At 39.3% G+C, this 22,299-nt stretch overlaps 1 protein-coding gene across 2 annotated transcripts in view; it reads left to right on the plus strand.

Annotated features, from left to right (window-relative positions):
* Positions 1-20,514, plus strand: part of LOC144958094 (putative transporter slc-17.2) — a 21,793-nt gene extending 1,279 nt beyond the window's left edge. For both annotated transcript variants that reach the window (XM_078889735.1, XM_078889736.1), the window contains exons 2-12: positions 1-308; positions 4,104-4,308; positions 4,914-5,040; positions 6,452-6,685; positions 11,777-11,960; positions 12,763-12,896; positions 13,297-13,443; positions 13,946-14,078; positions 14,616-14,717; positions 16,606-16,745; positions 17,846-20,514. The exon at positions 1-308 is cut by the window's left edge. In XM_078889735.1, the coding sequence (XP_078745861.1) occupies positions 1-308; positions 4,104-4,308; positions 4,914-5,040; positions 6,452-6,685; positions 11,777-11,960; positions 12,763-12,896; positions 13,297-13,443; positions 13,946-14,078; positions 14,616-14,717; positions 16,606-16,745; positions 17,846-18,106 (1,975 nt within the window). In that variant the 3' untranslated portion in view covers positions 18,107-20,514. The remainder of the gene's footprint in view (positions 309-4,103; positions 4,309-4,913; positions 5,041-6,451; positions 6,686-11,776; positions 11,961-12,762; positions 12,897-13,296; positions 13,444-13,945; positions 14,079-14,615; positions 14,718-16,605; positions 16,746-17,845) is intronic.
* Positions 20,515-22,299: the final 1,785 nt, after the last annotated feature.

The raw sequence follows: 22,299 nt of genomic DNA on the forward strand, positions 1-22,299 counted from the left end.
GAATGATGACGTAAGTATGAGTCACTTGGATAAAAGAAGCGAAGATATTGGAAATAATGACGTCATCGAATTGAAAGATGGCGTCACTCGTGGACGCTTGGAAATGGACAGCGTGAGTGGTAACGGATTAAAAAACTACAAAAATATAAAAGAATTGGATAGTGAACACATTTCCTTACAAGCAAAACAGAACGGGGGGAAGGAAAATACCAGAAAAGTGCCTGAATGTGAGACTACACTTGAAGAGGAAGACGTTACAGAACATATACTGGACAAGAAAGACGAAGAAAAACATCAATATTCGCAAGGTACGTAATAATAATAATAATAATGCTGAAAACTTATATAGCGCTATAACTCCGAGACACCAGACACGTACTGGAAGTATTACTGCTGTATTAACTAAAATGATTAAAAATAAAAAGTGAAGCCGTTTCTACGCCTGAAAAAACAAAAACAAAAAGAGGTTGGGGATAACTGTGTCGGCAAAGCATCGTTTTGGGTCAATGACGCAATGCGACAAGATTATTTGTTTATTTCCTTATCACTTAAAATCTGCCCTTACCATAGTTGACCCCGCGGGTTTTTGCAAACAATATTTCAAAATTTTGCACAGAAAATGATGAATTTTGCAGAAGAAAATAAGTAAATTTAGCAGGTTTCTAAATATTTTGTATCACACCTAACAACTAACTACATGCAACCCATATCCCCGCGGAAATAAGCAATTTCAAACTCAAAATTATTCAAAATTATGGGACAAAAAATGGCAAATTTTGCCAGAAATTATGCTATTTTGGTAATAGGCACAAAGTTGGGAAAACAAAATTACAATAAAAATCTTCATCACCACGGGGAACGCAAATTTCGCAAAAATTAAAAAAAAAGAATCAAAGAATTTGTCAAAAATTTGAAAAACGTGCAGATTTTGCGGTTGCAACGTAAATAAAAAAATACGACCGCGAGCTGTGAAAAAAACCGCGGGGCCAGCATAGATACTTTCATCAGAGCAAAAGTGACCCATTCACAATCAGGTATAAATAGAACGGGAATGATGTCACTTCGGTCTTTATTATTGTTATTGTTAACTGTATTAACGTTCAAGGTGACCTACACCTTACATAGTTTTGTGTATTGATTCGTTATTCAGCAGTGGAAAAAAAGGTGTGCGACGCATGTCTGTCCACACTTTATGAAATGGATATGTAAATGTAAACAATGATCGTAAATCGGTATTCTGTAATCATGAACCTGAACGTTAGAACAAATTTTAAGCTTATTCACTTACACACTTCCTCCACTTAAGATAAATGGCTCGATGAGAGCGAGTTTTGTTTCTTAAACTTAAAAAATCTTAAATCATTTCCCTGATTCTGATTGTTCTGACATTACGTTCGATATTCTTTAACTAGTTCATCAGGAAGAAATACCCGATCGATGGAGTGGGTCACAGCACTGCCAAGTACTTTACCAGTGGATAGTAAAGCGCACTTTACCAGTGGATAGTGATGCATATGAGCCGCATTCAAAATACCTAGGGGTGACGCTGGACCGCAGTCTTACCTATCGGGTGCATCTCGAAGGAGTTGCCCTGAAGATAGAGAAACGCAACAGTCTTCTGAGGAAGCTGACTACGGACAGAGATGCATATACGAGATGGAAGTCGGTTTGGACGAATTCAGTCCCTCGTGGGGGCGGGGACGTATACTCATCTGAGCTTGGTGAGAAGTTGTCAGACTTTGATATCAGTAAGAGGAGACACTGGGTGACTGCATATCGGCTTCGGTCAAGGAGCTGCCTCACAGCAAGTGCGCTTCATCAGTGGGGACTTTCCACCTGTCCAACATGTACCCGATGTGGCCAAGAACCCGAAACAGCAGAGCATCTAGTTGAACGGTTTGTTGTGACGATGCTACAAGGCGGGTTTGCGACGGTGCACGAATGCGGACTGGACTTTGCTGATTGGGTCGATTGTCATAACATAGTAGTGTGAGAACCATAAGAGGCTACTGCTATACTATCGTACTCTTGGAAAAACACATATTTAAAAATCAGGCCTGAAAACTCATCCTTCAAATATCGATCGATTTGAATGACTCTCATCTTGGTGAAAACTAAAATTCTCAAACCCGGGACTTCGGCGAAAAAATTGTTTTCGGTTATCGGGCCTGCTATATGTGTCAGTGCATGACATAATCAGTAGGAAATATGAACTTTTTGGATTTGCATTTTTTTTTTTCATTTTCTGAAAAATATGCTCACTAGAGCATTTTAATCTTTATTTGAAGTAAATCGCGTGATTTCTCATGAAGTTATTGTCAGATGTATGGGAAAGGTATCCAACAACTTTTCTCAAATTTCATACTTTTTCAACTAAAAAATATTTAGAAGTGAAATTAAGCTTTATTATTTCCCGAAGATGTAGAAAAAGGGTTGATTTAATCATTTATGACAAGAATTCATTTTTGATAAAAATTGACCTTCTAACTAAACTTGACAATATCTCAGTTCAAATCTTTTCACCGTCCAACTGATTATGTCATTCACTGTAACATATATGTGTCTAGGTTATAGTAAAATACAGTGTAATTCTGATCAAGCTAACACCGCCGACCGGAGATGTTGATTGACTTTAAACAAGGGTGACTTTATCCATTATGAACGGAACACACTGAGATAACAGAACATCTGGGACCACCAAGAGGCGTTGACTTTTAGCGGAAGTTGACTTTAAGTGTGTTAACTTTATGTAGATTCCAATGTAAGTGTTTTATTTAAAAACAAAACCAAACCTTCCAATAATTTAACCATCATTATTTCTAATCAAAATCAAGGTTATATATGCTGTTTTTCTTTTTCTTTCTTTCTTTCTTTTTTTATTCTTTATTTGTTTGTTTGTTTTTTTTTTGTTATGAGCGACGTTTAGCCTATCTTTATTTGTAAATATAGCGTGACGGTCAAAAATTAGGAATTCTCAGTGTGGTCACGGTGTCTTTACTAGCTACTCATAGTTAATGACGGCCTAATGCAGTGAACATTAATTTTTCACGCCTAATAAAATTAGAATATAAAACGATGGTAGTGTTTAGCAATAATTTAACGGTTTGATAATAGATGTAAATTGTTTTATTTTTTCTTCATGGTTTAAGAGTTTGATAACAAGAAATATGAATATATGTCTTAATCTTGAGATTTTATATACCTAGTGCAATATCCACTAAACGTACTCAAAACGCTTTACAAGAGGTCCCAAGCCAAAAATAACACTTGACATTCAGAATTAGATATGACACTTGAATTACGCTATTACAACAGTCAAAAACTATTTAGAGATTAAAAAATAAAGAAAGATCGAGATGCTTAAAACGTAATGTTTCGGCCCAAAATTCTTCCTCGGTCAACAAAAAAGGAAATTTAATGATTAAATAACAAAAAAAAAAACCAAAAACAAACAAACAAAAAACCAAAACCAAAACAAAAACAAAAAGAACCCCCCCCCCAAAAAAAAAAAAATACAAAAAAAAAACACCACAAAAAAAACAAAAACAAAAACAAAAACAAAAAAAAAAAATAAATAAATACAAAACCCAGTTGATTTTTTTTCATGGCTGAGGAATGCATTTGAAACACATTACGTATCAAGTATTTCGTCTTTTTAAATCTGTTTTATTCCATTACGCTCAATACTGTTTACAGTTCACAATTTCTAACAGCTTAGTTTTGTCTTTGACTCGCATAACAACAGTCAAAATTTAATGTGTTGACTTCTAATGGCGGCTATGTGGTCATATGGTATGACACTCGATTTCAGATCGGAAGGCCCTGGGTTCCAGCCTCGCTCGGCGCATAGTCGAGTCCTGGGAAAAAGGCTCTTTACTCACATTCTTTCACCGTACTCAGGTGTAAAATGTGTACATGGCCGTTAACAGCGTTGTCTCAGTCTAATAAAATTGTAATATCTCCTAACAGGCTTCAGTCATGTCTCATTCTTCATGTTATGTGTTGCTGTCAGTCAGGGATCCTTTCTAAAGCGCTCTGCTCACGTTTGGTGGGTATTGCTCTATATAAAAGCCCGTTAATAAAAAAATGTCCTCACTCCTCAGGCCCCCCTTGGTTCAAATCCAAGCGTTACATCCTGTCCTTCATCTTGTTTGGAGGGATTTTGAACATTTACCTCCAGAGAGCAAACCTCAACATCACTATTGTATGCATGGTAAATCACACAGCGACAAATACAGAAGTTACAGTTGGTAAAAATCTGTTACCAATAGCATCGCAACTACACAGCGAGTATACTAGCTCAGATAGGTATGTCACTGGTATCAGTATAGATAGATTAATTAGATACATATTATATCGATATTTTGATTTTTGGGTGTTTTGTTGTTGGTGGTGGTTGTGGTGATGATGATGATGATTATGAATGCCATGATGATGATTATAGATTATTGTAAAGACAGACGATATGATAGAGTTGTATAGTGGTAGTTTTATTACATGTACATAAACCCCAACATGGATAACAACAACGACGGAAAGGGAAGGAAGTTACATAAGAATAAACAAAAAGCCTGTAATAATACATGGGACATAACTCTGTCATTACTATACATACCGTAACAATTACGCGGTTATTTCCCATTCATTACATTTTAATGACGACGACGACGACGATGATAATAATGATGATGATAGTGATGATGGGGATGAGGAGGAGGAGGAAGAGGAGGAGGAGGAGGAGGAGGACGAGGAGGAGGAGGAGGAGGAGGAGGAGGAGGAGGAGGAGGAGGAGGAGGAGGAGGAAGAGGAGAGTTGGACGGTAGTGGTTGCGGTGTTGCTGTTGTTGGTTGTGATGATGATAATTATGTTTGATGATTCACCATTTTTCTTTTTCCTCCTCCTCTTTCCTCTAGCGATGGGTTTGTTTCAAACAACACAAGAGATCACCATGGAGATGACCAGCCATCAACTGTGTACACAACAGATGGTGGAATGTCACGGACAGACAGTTGTGTGGACATTGACGAGAAAGAAACGGAGGTGAAGTCTCTCTCTCTCTCTCTCTCTCTCTCTCTCTCTCTCTCTCTTTCTTTCTCTCTCTCTCTCTCTATCTTTCTCTCTCTTTCTCTCCCTCTTACTCTCTCTTTTCTTCTCTCTCTCTCTCTCTATCTCTTCTCTCTCTCTGTACTCATTCTCTCCCGCGTCTCTCAAACACACTTTTGTCAACACCTATTTAAGCCTTAAATTTATGTCTTCACAAATCATTTTTATCGATAGATGTGTTGGGATTAGGAACTTAAAAAAAACATAGGCAGATATCTCTTTCCACGGAGCTGATCAAGAAGGTGGTTTCATGTTGAATTTGAAATGTTTGATATCACAATTAATTGAACTGGTAACCCCCCCCCCCCCAACAAAAAAAACAAAACAAAACAAACAAACAAACAAAAAAAACAACAAAAAAAAAACAACAAAACAACAACAACAAAAAACAACAACAACAAAACAAAACAAAAAACAAACAAAACAAAACAAAAAACAAACAACAAAATAAAAAACAAAAAATGCCACGACTCAATTAATACAGAGTTAATGAACAAAAGTCAGATTTTTTTGGGATGTTTATTTTTTGTCGTGTATTTTTTTCTTGCTTTGTTTGGCACCTTTCATACACACTTGTTCAGATCTTTATCTTACACCGGTGCCTACTCATTGATTTCTTAGTTTACGAACAATATACTGATCTATGTGCGTGATTAAAAAAAAAAAATTTTTCCTCGCATTACTGTCTTCGAAACATTATGATCATAATATCAGATAATTTTTGAAACATAAATTTTTTTCTCTACGTCATGACACGAGAGCTCAGCTGATCGCTGGTTCGGAGGTGCAAGTAAGTGAGTAAGTAAGTAAGTAAATAAGTAAGTAAGTTAGTAAGTCTCACATAGGCTTCAAAGGTCTTAGGCTTATCTAACTCTTACTCATAATGGGGAATATTTTTTACCTATCGCCCCCCCCCTCCACCCGTACCCACAGGATGGCCCTCTACACTGGAATAAGGAGACACAAGGACTACTCTTAGGTTCAATCCTATGGACCTACATGCTCATACATATCCCAGACGATGCCTTATGAGCTTTAGAGGCAGCGTGGCTCAGCGGTACGGCCTTTGCTTCATACCCGAAAAGTACCGAGTTCGATAACCCGCCGTTGATCTGTGTGACCTTGGGCAAGTCATCTCACCCTAGCTCAATTTGCGGCGCTGCACTGCGGCTGACGCCTGGGTTATTCCAGTCTTCCCCTGGAATAGACCCTAAAGACAAATTTCCCCAATGGGATGAATAAAGCGAATTAAAAAAAATATTTTGTATTAATTTTGATCTATTTAACCTTTATCAGGATGTGAATTTTTCTCTCTCACCTATTCCTCCCACCCCCAACCCTTCCCCAGGATGGTCCTCTAAACTGGGACAAGAAGACTCAAGGACTAGTCTTAGGCTCGATCTATTGGACGTACATGCTCCTGACTATTCCAAGCGATGCCGTGGTTAGCCGCTTCTCCAAGAAACGGACCATCTCATTGTCCATGCTGATGATGACAGGGGTCAATATGCTTATCCCGGTCGCTGCCCCGTGGTCTCCTTGGGCGGTCTTTGCTATCAAGCTGGTGCAAGGAGTGTGTACGGTGAGGATTTTATTCAGACGATGTTTATGATGAGTATGAGTATGGGTTGCAATGCTTTAAAATGAAAATTAAGGAATATTTATGACCAATTGGTTAAAAACGGACTAGTATGTGTCACCGTGAACACAATGAGTGGAATTCAGTCTATGCTTAACTTATAAAATCAGAGTTAAAATAAGGAGGAGGAGGAGGAGGAGGAGGAGGAGGAGAAGGAGGAGGAGGAGGAGGAGGAGGAGGAGGAGGAGGAGGAGGAGGAGGAGGAGGGGGCGGACACAGAGGAAGAGCAGGAGACAGAGGAAGAGCAGGAGACAGAGGAGACAGAGGAGAAGGGGTTGGGTCACCTTGTGCCCCAGACTACCCCGGACAGCACCGGACTATCCCGGACAACCCCGGACTGCCCTGGACTACCCTGGACTGCCCCGGAGAGTGTTTTACTTTGACATTTATTCTCTGTCAATGAATGTTTTATATTTTAGAGACAAAATTATGTCCTTATAGACAAACAATTACGATTGGGACGAGGGTAGAGAACAGAAACACTTGAATGCTTGAAGTGTGCCACACAACTTTATTAACTCAAGACATTACGAACACACACGCCGGCATAACCGACGGACGAACTGACAGTCAAACATTAGTTTAACAGTAAAAAGCGTCATAATAAGACAGCCCAGACACTCAAGGGGACAACCCAAATAAAACATAAAAGCGGTGGCGGCTCGTGTCTTTCTAGATTGGGCAGGCATTACTATTCCCCCCCCCCCCCCTCACCCCACCCCCAAACCCACCAACCATGATAGGTACTCTCTATGATGCCGATCATCATAGCTTGTCGCTCCAACACCGAACCCACTCCACAGCATCTGTGGAGCAGACTCTTAGGTCATGGTCAGTGCAGCTGGGCCCATCCTGGCATTCTCAAAGGATGTGCTCCATGGTCTGCTCTGGACATCCACATGTACACAGTCCCCACTTTTTCATGCTTCCAGCTGTTCTCCCAATTTTTGCCCATGATCTGTTCAGTGTTACCCATTCATTTCTGGGGAGCTCAGTTCCATAGGACAGTTCTTCTCTCGGATCTTCAACGGCTTCATTTGCATGACTGTCCCACTCCCTCCACGTGGAAAGCCTGTATACAGCTTCTTGGTCAGGGTTAATGGTTTCTTCCGTTATGAAGCTCTTTCTCGACTTCGGTCGACTTGTCTTTGGGTTGTGGTCATGGAGGGGGTGCCTTGGGTCCATTTCCTGTTTATATTTCTGGGCTTTGGAAGCACTGGCTCTTCGAATGTGGGGAGGTGCAATGCCAGCCAGCCGATGGAGGACTGGAACTACAGTCGGTTTCAGGTTACCAGTAATGATCCGGTAGGTGTTATGTAGCTCAGGGTAAATCTTTCTGGCATGGCAAGATCTTGTCCAGACTGGTGAGGCGTATTCGACTGATGAATAGCAGAGGGCTAGTGCGATTGTCCTGACTGTTTTTTGATCTGCTCCCCATGTAGTGTTTGCCAGTTTTCTAACGAGGTTGTTTCCTGTGGCCACCTTTGCTTTTGTTTTCTTTGTGTGCTCAGAGGACAATGTGCGGTCTAAGGTGACACCGAGGTACACGGGGAATATGTTGTTCTCCAATATGTTCACATTCCAGGAGATATTCAGTTTCCTTTTGGCTTGGTGGTTTTTTAGATGGAAGCACACACTTGAGTTTTTCCTGGGTTGGCATTTAGTGCGTTCTTTAAATAATACACAGAGAGTGTCTTCAGGGCGTCTGTTAATCTCTCCTCAATGGTCTTCAAGTCATAGGCTCGGGATACAAGACACAGATCATCAGCATAAAGAAACCTCCGGATGCTCTCACATTCAGATTGGTCGTTGGTGTAATGTTGAAGAGGATAGGTGCAAGTACCGATCCTTGAGGGAGTCCATTCTTTTGTGATCTCCATCTGCTTTTCTTCCCATCCATTTCCACAAAAAAGCGACGGTTTGACATAAGGGATTTTATTATTGCAACTACTTTTGTGTTACGAGTTACTCTTGTAACCTTAAGGAGCAGTTATCTGTGATTTACTGTGTCATAGTCAGCTGTCAGGTCCACGAACACAGCCCTGTAATTTTTTTGTTCTCATAGCCATCTTCGATGTATTGTGTCAAGTTCAAGAGTTGGTCACAGCATGATCTTTCATGAAACGAGCTTGGTCAGGTGACAGATGTTCTTCTACTGTTTGGGAAATCCTGGCTAGTATCATGCGTTAATATACTTTGTACAGTATGCAGAGGAGGGATATTGGTCTGTAGCTCTGCTATTTGGGTCTTTTCCAGGTATAAGTAGGTCTATCACTCTTGCTAATCGCCAAAGCCTTGGTATTGTGCATGATTCAACACAGCTGTTGATATGACTTAGTAACCATGTTTTTGTTGTGGGACCGAAATGCTTTATCATTTCTGCAGTTATGCCATCTAGACCAGCCGCTTTACCAGGTTTGGAGTGTTCAAGAGCTGATTCCAATTCTTCGATGCGGAAAGGGTCTACTTTCTGTTCACTTCCTTGGGCGATCTTTTCCATTTCCCTTTTCATTTCCGTAAGTTTGCCCTTTTCTCTGTATGTTGGGTTTCCATTTCTGATAAGTTGATTTGCTACATCGTTTGGTGTTACAGCTGCTACCCTGGTTTGTTTGTTATTTTCTGTATTTAGTTTTTTTATAGTTGACCAGGCTGTCTTGCTGTTGTTGGTCATGTTTGTGCTGGTTATCATTTCCTTCCATCTTTCTGATTCTGTTTCGGCAATGGAAGTCATTAAGGTGTCACCAAGTCGGACAGTTTCTTCAACAAATGGATCCGTTTCTTAAGCCTCCACTTACTGTTTATAAAGTTCCTTCTGTCTTGCTATAGGCATGGTATATAGGATTTCCTGTAGCCTCTAGGTATGCGTTTTTTGGGATTCTCCAAATAAGCTTCTGGAACTGGTCGTAGTTTTTTGGAACTGGATCGATGGTACTGATGCTGTCATTTATATCTGACGAGAATTTTTCCCACTTTGCCTTTCGAAAATTGAATCTGGGTAGATGTTTGCTCTAACGAGGTCTAAGGACTGATGCAAGGCTTGGGTTGTAGCCTCTTCTCCAACGAACACTTGAAAAAGATGGTTTGTCTTTTGCATCATAGAGGAGTGTCAAATTATGTTGGTCAGCCGTTTCCTCAACAGTATCTCCATCTTCGTTGTTATCACTGTATCCCCATTTGGTTCTGTGGCTGTTAAAGTCACCTATCACAATCATTGGTTTCTCACTAGTGGAGGATGTAACTGGCCACTTGAATGGCGTTGGTGGAGGCTTGTAGACAGATATCACATTGAAGTGTCTGCATTCAATTCTGAGAATTTCTACCTCACTTACTGTCATGTCCTGGCTGTATGTCACAATTGATTTGTCTTTGACGTAGATAGCACTACCGTGAATATCGCTGCCAAGTTGTATGACTAGTTGCATGCCAGGAATGTTTGGTGCCACGGTGCGTCTCTTGTGGAAAGAGAACAGACGTAAAAAAAGGAACAACTCGTCTCTTTTATTAAACAATACATTTTCAGTTGAACAAATCTAGAAATACGATTTTGTAAAGTTCGAATCAAAAAGTAATAAAACCATCTCTATAGAAATGTAGAGCCCAACACAAGTCACTAGATCTGGTGAAAAATTACTAGCGATGGAAACCACTGTTAGACCGGGCAGGTCCGCATAGCGTTATATTTACTTGTGTAATTTTAAAAATTGAAATAAAGATTTTTCGAATGGATGGTGATCAGGAAATCAAGTTGAGAAGCAGAACACTGAGCAACATTTTTGGAGCAGACCGGGGTAGTTCGGGGCAGTACGGGGCAGTCCGACAGTCCGGGGCACAAAGTGACCTTTCCGGAGGAGAAGGAGGATGAGGAGGAGGAGACAGAGGCGTAGAAGTAGGAGGAGGAAGATAAGGAAGAGGAGACAGAGGAAGAGGAGGAGGAGCAGGATGAGGAGGAGGAGGAGGAGGATGCGGAAGAGAACAATATTTCCATCGATCTCTCTTACAATTAACGAAAGTTGTCATTGCCTATTGTTGTTTTGTTTTTGTTTTTAAGGGTTTGACGGCGCTTGCAACACATTAAGGTCATATCAGCGCCAGTAAAAAGGAAGAACATGGGAAAGTAAAGAGTTCTAGAATTACAATTAAAGCACAAAAGAAAAGGAGAGACAAAGTGGAATTGGTTCAAATAGGGAACAGATGTAGAATCCAAGAGCACACCGTCAAAAGTACTTAGTTTGAGATCACCTAAAAGTCTCATCCAGACACAAGCACAGGTCCCAACTAAGACTAAGAGGAATATACTCAATGTTTACAAATAATATAATATAATATGTAAACTAAACATAATACAATGCATAACAGAGAGATGATTTACAAGGAAAAAAATATCATCTCCCAAAACTATAACTCTACACTCGACTGTTTCCCTCCCAGCCAAGGAACTCCGGCAAGGGTCAGGACAAAACTAAGTAATCTCATTCCAAGATAATGACAGGAAACAATTGGAAAACGTGTATGGGGGGATAGAAGACACAGCATGTACTTCCCTGCCCACTATGGGAGGTCAGGATCCCCACCCAGTTTGCTTATTGTTAGGTACTCGTTAATTCTTGAATATAGTGGAGTTTCTCAATGGTCACCGGGAACAAATAATATATAGTGTATGCCCTCTGCATTGTTCAACAACTTATAACCAGCAGGAAAATGGCTCTGTGGCTGCTAATATAACGTTTATCTTACAGATAAAGAAAAGGTACAGCTAAATATGCATATTGATGCAACAATCCGCCAGACATTTATAACGTACCAACACACAAAACTATGTGTAACCTTAAACGTGTATAGTCTGATTGATACAATTTAGTGAGAACTACTCAGAAAAATACCAAGCTAAAACAATAACAAAGAGCTCAGTGACGTCAATTTCGTTATATATATATATATATATATATATATATATATATATATATATATATATATATATATATATATATATATATATATATATATATATGATTTATTGTTGTTTCTTTCTCACAGCCCCTGTCCATATTGAGCATTTACGGGATGTTGGGCAACTGGTCCCCGCCCCCGGAAAGGACATTCCTCATCTCCTTCACCTTTACAGGGGCCATGTTTTCTAATGCCATTGTCTTCCCCATCTCTGGCTATCTATGTAAATATGGATTTCTTGGGGGATGGCCCTCTGTTTTCTATGTCTTTGGTAAGTGGCGATTTGGTTTGTTTCTCTTTATTTATTTATCAATTTATTTTATTTATTTATTTATTCATTTATTTTTCATTTATACCATAAAATATTGTGGCTTAATTTTTTTTCATTTTAGCTCATATGGGTCTTCTTATTTGGAGCTAGCCACTAATATCAATCGTTATCTAGAAGTAGCCGCAGTAGCAGTATAGTTGTGGTAAAAGTAGTAGTAATAGTAGTAGTGTAGTAAAGGTACAAAATAATACTGAGCCTGACCCAGGTTCCGATAGCTCAATTGATAGGCTACTTATTTTTTGCGGCTATGTGGTCTCGTGGTATGACACTCGCTTTCGGATCGGAAGGTCCTGGGTTCGAGCCTCGCGCTCGGCGCATAGTTGAGTCCTTGGAAAAGGCTCTTTACTCACATTCTCTCACCGTACTCAAGTGTAAAATGAGTACCTGGCCGTTAACAGCGTTGTCTTTGTCCGAAGAATTGTAATATCGCCTAACAGGCGTCATGTCCCGTCCTCATGTTAAATGTTGATGTTGACCAGGGACCCCTTGTAAAGCGCTTTGAGCACATTTAGTGGATATTACGCTATATAAAGCTCAATTATTTATTTACTTCACAAGCAAAAGGACCAGTATCGATCCCAGGTGCAGTCACCCCCCCCCCCTTCTTGGCCGACTAGCACTGTTTATGTAGGTGGGTATGATTCAGCAGAAAGTACTTTGCGACATTTTAGCATTCTATTCAAAGGGTAGCAAGCAATCTCTTTAACTCTATTGTTCTTTTTCTCAAATTTCTCACCTACAGGGTTTTATGGGATTTTGTGGACTGCAGTTTTCGCGTTCATGTCAGCGGAATCACCCGAGGTTCACTCCTCAATAACTGCTGAGGAAAGGACTTACATCCAAACATCTTTATCTAACACTCTTGTTACTGAGAAGGTACGTGGATAGTGGCTGTCGAAAAACGTTTATATTTTAGTTTTAATGTTTTATACATCGAATCATCAGCATCACCATCATCATTATCACTATCATTATAGATTATTGTAAATCATTATAGATTACTGTAAATACAGACGATAATATGATATTATAGAGTTGTATGGTGATCGTTTTATTACATGTACAGTAGCGCCATCAGGGACAACAACAATGGGAGGGAACTTACATATGAATAAACTAAGGAATGTAACTATACATGGGACATAACTCTGTCATTACTACACATACCATAAAAATTACGCAGTTATTTCCCATTCATTTAAATCATCATCATCCCCATCCTCAAAACAAACCATCTTCTCCAATCACTCATAATCCTCTCTTTAACTTAAATCAGCCACAGACGCCCTGGCGGGCCCTGCTGCGGTCCCCTCCTGTGTGGGCCATCGTCTTCCCCAACTTCAGCTACACCTGGGGATTGTTCCTGCTGATGTCCACCCTGCCGCAGTACATGAAGGAGGTTTTAAAATTCAAGATAGATTCGGTAATTTTTATGGCTAGAATGATGATGATGACGATATGGATGATAATGATGCTGATGACAATGACGATGTGATGAGGATGCTGTATGATGTCAAGATAATAATAATTAGTATCGACTCCTTTTTGTACATATTATAACATTTAATTTTTTAAAGTAATAATCAGTGACAAGTAAAAACTGAAATTTTGCACGGGCTTTCACAGCTATCAAAATTCAGATGGGTGATTTCTTCTCACTAAATTCTCTCAGACCATTAACTTTTGTGTAATTGTACGATTGATACATGAGCACAAATAGTGTGTATTTTATCTAAACACATACTATAAATAACTCAAATGACTCAAACGACTTGACATTAAACACCCACCTACGGAAAGAACCCCTAGGTTTCATGTCTCCATATTTTCATTTCATTCTCGGATGAAACCATGGAGTGCACGGTGTAAATGTGTGTAAAAACATAATTTGTTGTTTGTTTGTTTGTTTGAAATCAATTTCCCAGAACGGTCTGTACACCATGTTGCCTTATTTGGTAATGTTGTTGTTTGGATCTACATCTGGGCAAGTGTCTACCTGGATCATAAGACGTGACGTCATACGACTGGTATGGGTCAGAAAGATTGGGGCGATTATTGGTGAATATTTACCATTTATCATCACCTTCATCATTAATCTCATCACCTTCATCATTAATCTCATCATCATCATCATCATCATCATCATCATCATCGTCGTCACATTCATTTTCATAATTGTTGTCATCCTCATCAATATTAACATAATTCCCATCATAATTCTACACACACACACACACACACACACACACACACATACATAAACACACATAAACACACAATGTTTTTGAAGTGTAAAAAATAAAAGTTCTTGTCCCCAAATAAGTCATTTATTTTCACTGAGACTGTACGAGTTGCGTTTAAAATTCCTTTTCAAGCATTGGGTTTACACTGACATAATACCATAGTTTGTAGACAATTGATCACGAGATATTATGGTAAAAAAAACTTTGCACAGACAAATAATTCCAATTAAGCAGTCGTTCCGATTAAACAGTATTCTATTAAATGACTTTTGTTGTAGTAGGCAAACCTGCACGAAGACCGTTTATTCTTTCTTGACCACCACAACCACAATCCTTACTCCTCAATCCCCAGGCAACTTCCTTCCAGCCTTATTCCTCCTCATCGCCAGCTTCCAGGATTGCACTCAATCCACTATGGCTGTCTTCTTGATTACCTTGGCAGTTGGCTTGTCAGGTAGGTAAATACAGTTCATTCTAACACCAAGAATTCACGTATTGGGCGTACTTGGGCGGTAAACTGATAACAGATGGTGACGGCAATGCAGAGATCAAAACCAGAATCAGTAAGACAAACTAGACATTCACATCCCTCAAACAAATTTGGAGAGCAACAGGATTATATTCCAGTACTGAAATAAAGACCAGGTGGAGATCCCTTGCATCGCCTCAAGTGCCAGCAGGCCCGGAGAGTGAGTGGATTCTTGCACGTTTTACGGAGAAGCCAAAAAAGCGTGGCAGAATCCGAGTGTACCAAAATCTGATGCTCATGGGAGGTGACAACTTATTATGTAGATAACAATACGGTTACTCTCAGCTTCAGCATGCACTGCTGCAGAAGGTGCTGGAATTCGATGTGATAGAATTCGGCAAGTACTGTATTATGGCAATTAAAAAAATATACACATTTACAATCCTCATATTTTTTTATTTTGGAACGTACTATAGAGCTCTTTAGTTATATGTTATTAACGTGTTATTTTATTCAATAATTTTATCTCAATGTTCCTTCTCCATGATATGCATGCGCTGTTTTAACCTTTTTGACCCCCTGTTCTTTATAAAAAGTAGGTAAGGTAAAAATATTAGATTTGCTTTCTTTCTTAATCCCTCTTGACTAAAAAAACGTCAACAATCGTTGACAATGGCAAGACCTAAATTAGAAGCACATGGTGGTGTGGTTGGGCACCTTGAAGCTACCATCTTTCAATCAGAAATAATCAGAACTAAATCAGAAGCTTTCAAGGGGTGGATAAAACTTTCTTTGAATTTTTTTTATTTTGAATTCTTGTATTTTCGAATGTGAACTGTGTCTCCACTGCGTATTCGCAACAGTGAGTGCAAGAATATTAAATTGTATGTATTTATAGTGAACATTATAATTAGTTCGTGATAAGCTAAACTTCTGGGACATTCTCAACACCAGCTTACAGGACAGTAGGCTACACATTCCATCAGCAGCGTGGCGCTATTGGTTGATTTGGTGCCAAGCACCACCTCGACTTTCTTTTCTTTTTTTAAAATCGGAAATAAAAAACAGATTTTTTTCATTTGTTATAAAAACTTATAGCAAGTTTAAGTTTTCATTCCTAATCGTGGCACCACCAATTACTGTGATGATGCCACGCCGCTGCATTCCATCAAGACCACTTTCACTAACGTACTTTGAGAGTCCGCATATCAGCTAGAGATAGGTCAGTACAATAACTAGATGTTAAAATAGTCCTGATCTTATTTACTCCATCCTTCCTTACACAGCTAATTTTTCTTTTGAGATTACCCAAGCACCAACAGTGCAGGACGGTATAGTGAACAATACTGCCAAACTCTGGAAAAACACATCTAATATTTAAAAAATTGGCCAGAAAACTCGTCCTTCAAATATCGATCGATTTAAATGACCTCATCTTGGGAAAAAACTCTCAAACCTGGACTTTGCCAAAGTCCCGGGTTTGTTTCAGTGTCATCATACCTTACTAACTTTTAACTTGAGCTTTTATAGCGCAATATCCACTAAACGTCTCAAAGTGCTTTACAAGGGTCCCTGGTCAACAGCAACACTTAACACGAAGGACGTTACATGGCGCATGTTAGGCGATATTACACTTTTTTTTTCAGAGAAAACGCTGTTAACGACCAGGTACTCATTTTACACCTGAGTATGGTGTGAGAATGTGAGTGAAGAGCCTTTTCCAAGGACTCAACTATGCGCCGACCTAGGCTCGAACCCAGGACCATCCGACCCGAAAGCGAGTGTCATACCACAAGACCACATAGTCGTACCTAGTCCCTTTGACTTCAACTTCATTATGAGTACATTATAATTTTGCTCATCCTTCATACAGGTGTTACCCTCAGTGTCATCTTGTCTAGCCCCTTTGACATCGCCCCAGCTTTCGCCCAGACTATAACAGCCCTAGCAACCGTCTTTGCCGCTGGCAACGGCATTATCACACCCTATGTCGTTGCTGCCATCACTAAAGACGTAAGTATCAACAGGTGTTTTATTTTCTTGTGGGTTCTGTCGGACTCGCCCATACGTGACCAATCATCTTCTAAAACTGAGAAAGGTTCATTATGTTGGAATGAGCCTGATGATGAACAGGATTGCCAGATTAATTTTACAAAAAATTGCCAAAGTCACAGAGAAGTGCCAAATGCCTATCAGGCTGCCATAATAGGTGTCTTAAAACAACACATTATAGATAGCTCGAAGATGACGTCACGCAGGTCTTTGTTATTGTTTTTTTGCCATCCACGTTTATGAGTAATGCTCACTGAACTGTATTAACCTGACCATAAACGTTCAAGGATACACACAGTTTTGTGTGTTGGTCCGTTGTACTTCCGGATGGCAATGTTATGAGCTTCTTAGCCAAGCGCATACCATCTATAGGCAACAGAGTTTTTTCCCCATGAACCAAAAAGGAATGGAATAATCTGCCAAAAGAAATAACGACAGCACCAAGTCATAAACAATTCCTGGCCACTCTGAGCGCCCTCAACATGGCACAGTGCTTGTCGCCAGCATGAAGCCGTTGGCTGCCCAAACGAAGAAGGAGAAGTACGATAGCAATTGCATGATACCCTTTGGATGGACACTAGTAAATGACAAAGTACTTTTCCAGCTTCACAATCAATGCAGGGTCTACAGGTATGATCGTGAGTATAAATTATCTTTTTGGCTGTGAAGTAATTTTTGGTTCTACTTGATTGATGAGTATACTCAAGAGTCAAATTGTGCACGTGTGTGGTTGTGTGTGCAAGTAGCCTACGTGAGTATGGTCTCTCTCTCTCTCTCTCTCTCTCTCTCTCTGTGTGTGTGTGTGTGTGTATGTCCACTATATTATAATTGTATTTTATATTGGCATCAATGTGAACTAAAATGAATTTTCATTTCTTTGGACAATAAAGTTCTATTATTATCATTATTATTGTTATCATTATTATTATTGTTATTATTATTATTATAAAAAAACTTTATAGTCTGCGACCATGTCAAGTTCCAGTTCCACAGTAATCACTTCATATATTGAATTGTAAATACATGCAATATTAATATGCCACTGTGATGATGTCTTTCAGAAAACCAAGTCCCAGTGGCAGACAGTTTTCTTCTTGTCTTCTGGTATGATGGTGATGGGTACCGTTGTCTATTGCATCTTGGGAAGGGCAGACAGACAGCCATGGGCGGTAGCTGTGGAAGAGAAAGAAGTTAAACGTGTGGAATGTGTTGGTCCATCTACCGACAACGGTGGTCAAAAGGATATAGATGAATGTGCTGGTCCATCTACCGACAACGGTAGTCAAAAGGATATAGATGAAGATACAGGACTGCTGGTCTAAAGGTTAAAGTTCATATGTGTAGTTCAAGGCCCTTTTCACTAAAATTTTGAGTCTCGCTGTGGTGGTGAAAAGTTGAGTCCTTGGAAAAGGCTCTTTACTTACTTTCACCAAACACGGGTGTAAAAGTAAAATGTAAACCTGGCTGGTAACAGCCTTTCTCTGTAGTAAAAAAATGTAACAATAATAATATAGCCTTACCGGCATCATGTTTTGTGTTACATGTACAATGTCCCTGTTGGATTGGGACTTCTTGTAAAGCGCTAATTCATTGGGTATTGTGCTGTAATAAAGCTCACATAAAATATACATAAATCAGAGACCAATGGGCGAGATTGACTGCAGATCTCCACTCCAGGAATTGCGTTATTGGTTACAATATCTAAAAACATTAATCAAGTGTGAATGAATACCCTGTACTAGGAATTGGCCGATAATATTGCTAGAGTACGAGAGCAAAAATGAGTATTGGTGATATAAACTATTGTTTGGTGCCATATTGATAAGGGGGCTCAGATCCAGATAGCTCAGTTGGTAGAGCATTCGCTTCAAACGGAAAGGGATCGAGATTGGTCCCGGGTGCAGTCGAGATTTTTTCTGACCCCCCTGTCCACCCAGCACTGATTGTGTAGCTGGGTCTGCTAGATCTGGTGGAAAGTACTTTGCGCTAGACTAGCGTTCTATCCAAAGGATTGCAAGAAATTGCTATTTTCCGTTCCACGCTATAGAAACTGGGATAAACTCTGGCTGTTTGGGCCTCATGGCTCTGAAGCACACTTTTAAAACTTTTTTTTATATTGATAAGTACCTAGGTGCACATATAAGTAGGTCTGACAACAAACACAATTATGGGCCAGATTTAATATTGTTGTAATGGAGTATATTTTGCATTGGTTTGGGAGTATTTCCATTACAACAATAAGACCATAACAATTAGGGTTATCAGACCTGTAAATAAGTATAAGTCAATTATGACCAATGGAGAATACAGTGGAAACCATTTATAACAGCCCCGGTTATAACAGGGATCGGGTATAACAGGGATTTTTCAAATCCCCGTTTTTTACCTCTCTTTGTCTCTATTAAAAATTAACGGTTATAGCATGGCCTCAAATCGGCTATAACAGGGACAATGCCTTTTCACACGGGAACAATCAAGAAGGAAAACTGCTAAATTTTAGGCCTTTTCGCACGATGAGGAACATAGATAACTCTCTCTCTCTCTCTCTCTCATCGTTGTAGGCGTCGTCATAGTAACGGTAGTAATAGAAGTAGTGATAGAAGTTGTAGTAATAATAAAAGTAGTAGTAGTAGTAGTAGTAGTAGTAGTGGTGGTAGTAGTAGTAGTAGTAGTAGTAGTAGTAGTAGTAGTAGTAGTAGTAGTAGTATTAGTAGTAGTAGTAGTAGTATTAGTAGTAATAGTAGTAATAGTAGTAGTAGTAGTAGTAGTAGTAGTAGTAGTAGTAGTAGTAGTAGTAAGTAGTAGTAGCAGTAGTAGTAGAAGTATAATAGATTGCTGGTTGGATGGATTGATGACCAAGTTGATCGACCATGAAGTTCACACTTTCATCACACCCTCACAGCATTTTGTTTATTTATTTTTATGTAATTTTTGTTAACAACGCGTCTGTTCTGTCCCCGAAATGCCAATGTTTACTGTTTTCTCATATAATTTTACGCTGCCAGTCAATTATGTGCTTATTTCCCTTGTATTTCTGATGTAACAGGTATCGGCTATAAAAGGACTTTTGCTCTGGTCCCACCATCCCTGTTATATCAGGTTTCCACTGTAAATTGTTTGTTTGTTTTGTTTTTAAGGGTTTTATGGCGCTTGCAACACATTAAGGTCATATCAGCGCCAGTAAAAAGGAAGAAAATGGGATAGTAAAAAGTTCTAGAATTACAATTAAAGCACCCAAGAAAAGGTAAGACAAAGGGGAATTGGTTCAAATTAGAAACAGGTGTAGATTCCATGAGCACACTATCAAAGTACTTAGTTTGAGATCACTAAAAGTCTCATCCAGACACAAGCACAGATCCCCACTAAGAGGAATACACTCAAATATTTTACAAATCGTATATAATATAAAGAAAACATAATACAATGCATAACAGAGAGATGATTTACAAGGAAAAAAATATCTCCCAAAACTGACTATACATTTGACTGTTTCCCTCTCAGCTAGAGTATCCGGCCAGGGCCAGGACAAAACCAAGTAATCTCATTCCAAGACAAAGACAGAGAGTGAGTTGGAAGACATATATAGGGGAATAGAAGACACAGTAAGTGCCTCCCTGCCCACTATGGGAGGCCAGGAACCCCACCCAGGGAGAATAAATAAAACATTTTGGAATATCCAAAATACTGATGAAGTCAAGGAAAAGTATTAATAAATGAACATTTATTTTTATCCTATTTTTGCCTTTCTTATTTCAATTTTCGTTTGTTTTTGTTTTTAAGGGTTTTACGGCGCTAGCAACACATTTAGGTCATATCAGCACCAGTAAAAAGGAAGAAAATTGGATGGTTTAAACATTCTACATGTACAAAAAAAGGACTTGAGGAAAAAGTAAGAGATATGGGAAATTATTCAAATAGGGAACAGTGTAGTTTCCAAGAGCACACTTTCAGCGCACTTAGTTTGAGATCACTAAAAGTTTCATTCAGACACCAGCACAAGATTCCACTAAGAGGAATAACCATTGTGATAGTCATCTCCCCCCCCCCCTCTTCCTCCGACACACACACACACACACACACACACCAATAAAGTAAATAATAATAAAGTTCCCTTTATTCATTCCCATACGGAAATGTGTCTTAGGGTTTATTCAAAAGGAACACTGGAATAACCCAGATGTCAGTTGCAGCACAGCGCCGCAAATTGAGCTAGGGAGAGGTGGCTTACTGAAGGCCACATAACACGGTGGATATTCAAACTTGGTATCTTTTGGGTACGAAGCAAAGACCATACAGCTGAGCTACACTGCCTTTTTTGTTTTTGTTTTTAAGGGTTTTACGGCGCTTGCAACACATTTAGATCATATCAGCGCCAGTTTTGTTTTGTCTTTAAGGGTTTTACGGCGCTTGCAACACATTTAGATCATATCAGCGCCAGTTTTGTTTTGTCTTTAAGGGTTTTACGGCGCTTGCAACACATTTAGATCATCAGCGCCAGTTTTGTTTTGTCTTTAAGGGTTTTACGGCGCTTGCAACACATTTAGATCATATCAGTGCCAGTTTTGTTTTGTCTTTAAGGGTTTTACGGCGCTTGCAACACATTTAGATCATATCAGCGCCAGTTTTGTTTGTTCTTTAAGGGTTTTACGGCGCTTGCAACACATTTAGATCATATCAGCGCCAGTTTTGTTTTGTCTTTAAGGGTTTTACGGCGCTTGCAACACATTTAGATCATATCAGCGCCAGTTTTGTTTTGTCTTTAAGGGTTTTACGGCGCTTGCAACACATTTAGATCATATCAGCGCCAGTTTTGTTTTGTCTGTAAGGGTTTTACGGCGCTTGCAACACATTTAGATCATATCAGCGCCAGTTTTGTTTTGTCTTTAAGGGTTTTACGGCGCTTGCAATACATTTAGATCATATTAGCGCCAGTTTTGTTTTGTCTTTAAGGGTTTTACGGCGCTTGCAACACATTTAGATCATATCAGTGCCAGTAAAAAGGAAGAAAATGGGACAGTAAAAAGTGCTAGAATTACAATTAAAACACAAAAGAAAAGGTTAGACCAAAGGGGAATTGGTTCAAATAGGGAACAGATGTAGATTCCAAGAGCACACCGTCAAAAGTAATTAGTTTGAGATCACCTAACAGTCTCATCCAGACTCAAGCACAGGTCCCAACTCAGAGGAATACACTCAAATGTTTACAAATCATATAATATAATATGTAAACCAAACATAATACAATGCACAACAGAGAGATGATTTACAAGGAAAAAAATCATCTCCCAAACTATAACTATACATTCGACTGTTTCCCTCCCAGCCAAGCAACCTCGGCCAGGGGCAGGACAAAACTAAGTAATCTCATTCCAAGACAAAGACAGGAAACAATTTGAAAACGGGTATGGGGGGATAGAAGTCACAGCATATACCTCCCTGCCCACTATGGGAGGTCGGGATCACCACCCAGAAATCATATGTTTAGAAATAATAAAAAATAAAAATAACAGTGCAT

Source organism: Berghia stephanieae, chromosome 12 (assembly GCF_034508935.2).
Source record: "Berghia stephanieae isolate SIO BIC M18660-M18661 chromosome 12, UCSD_Bste_1.3, whole genome shotgun sequence".
In the NCBI taxonomy this organism is placed as follows: domain Eukaryota; kingdom Metazoa; phylum Mollusca; class Gastropoda; order Nudibranchia; family Aeolidiidae; genus Berghia; species Berghia stephanieae.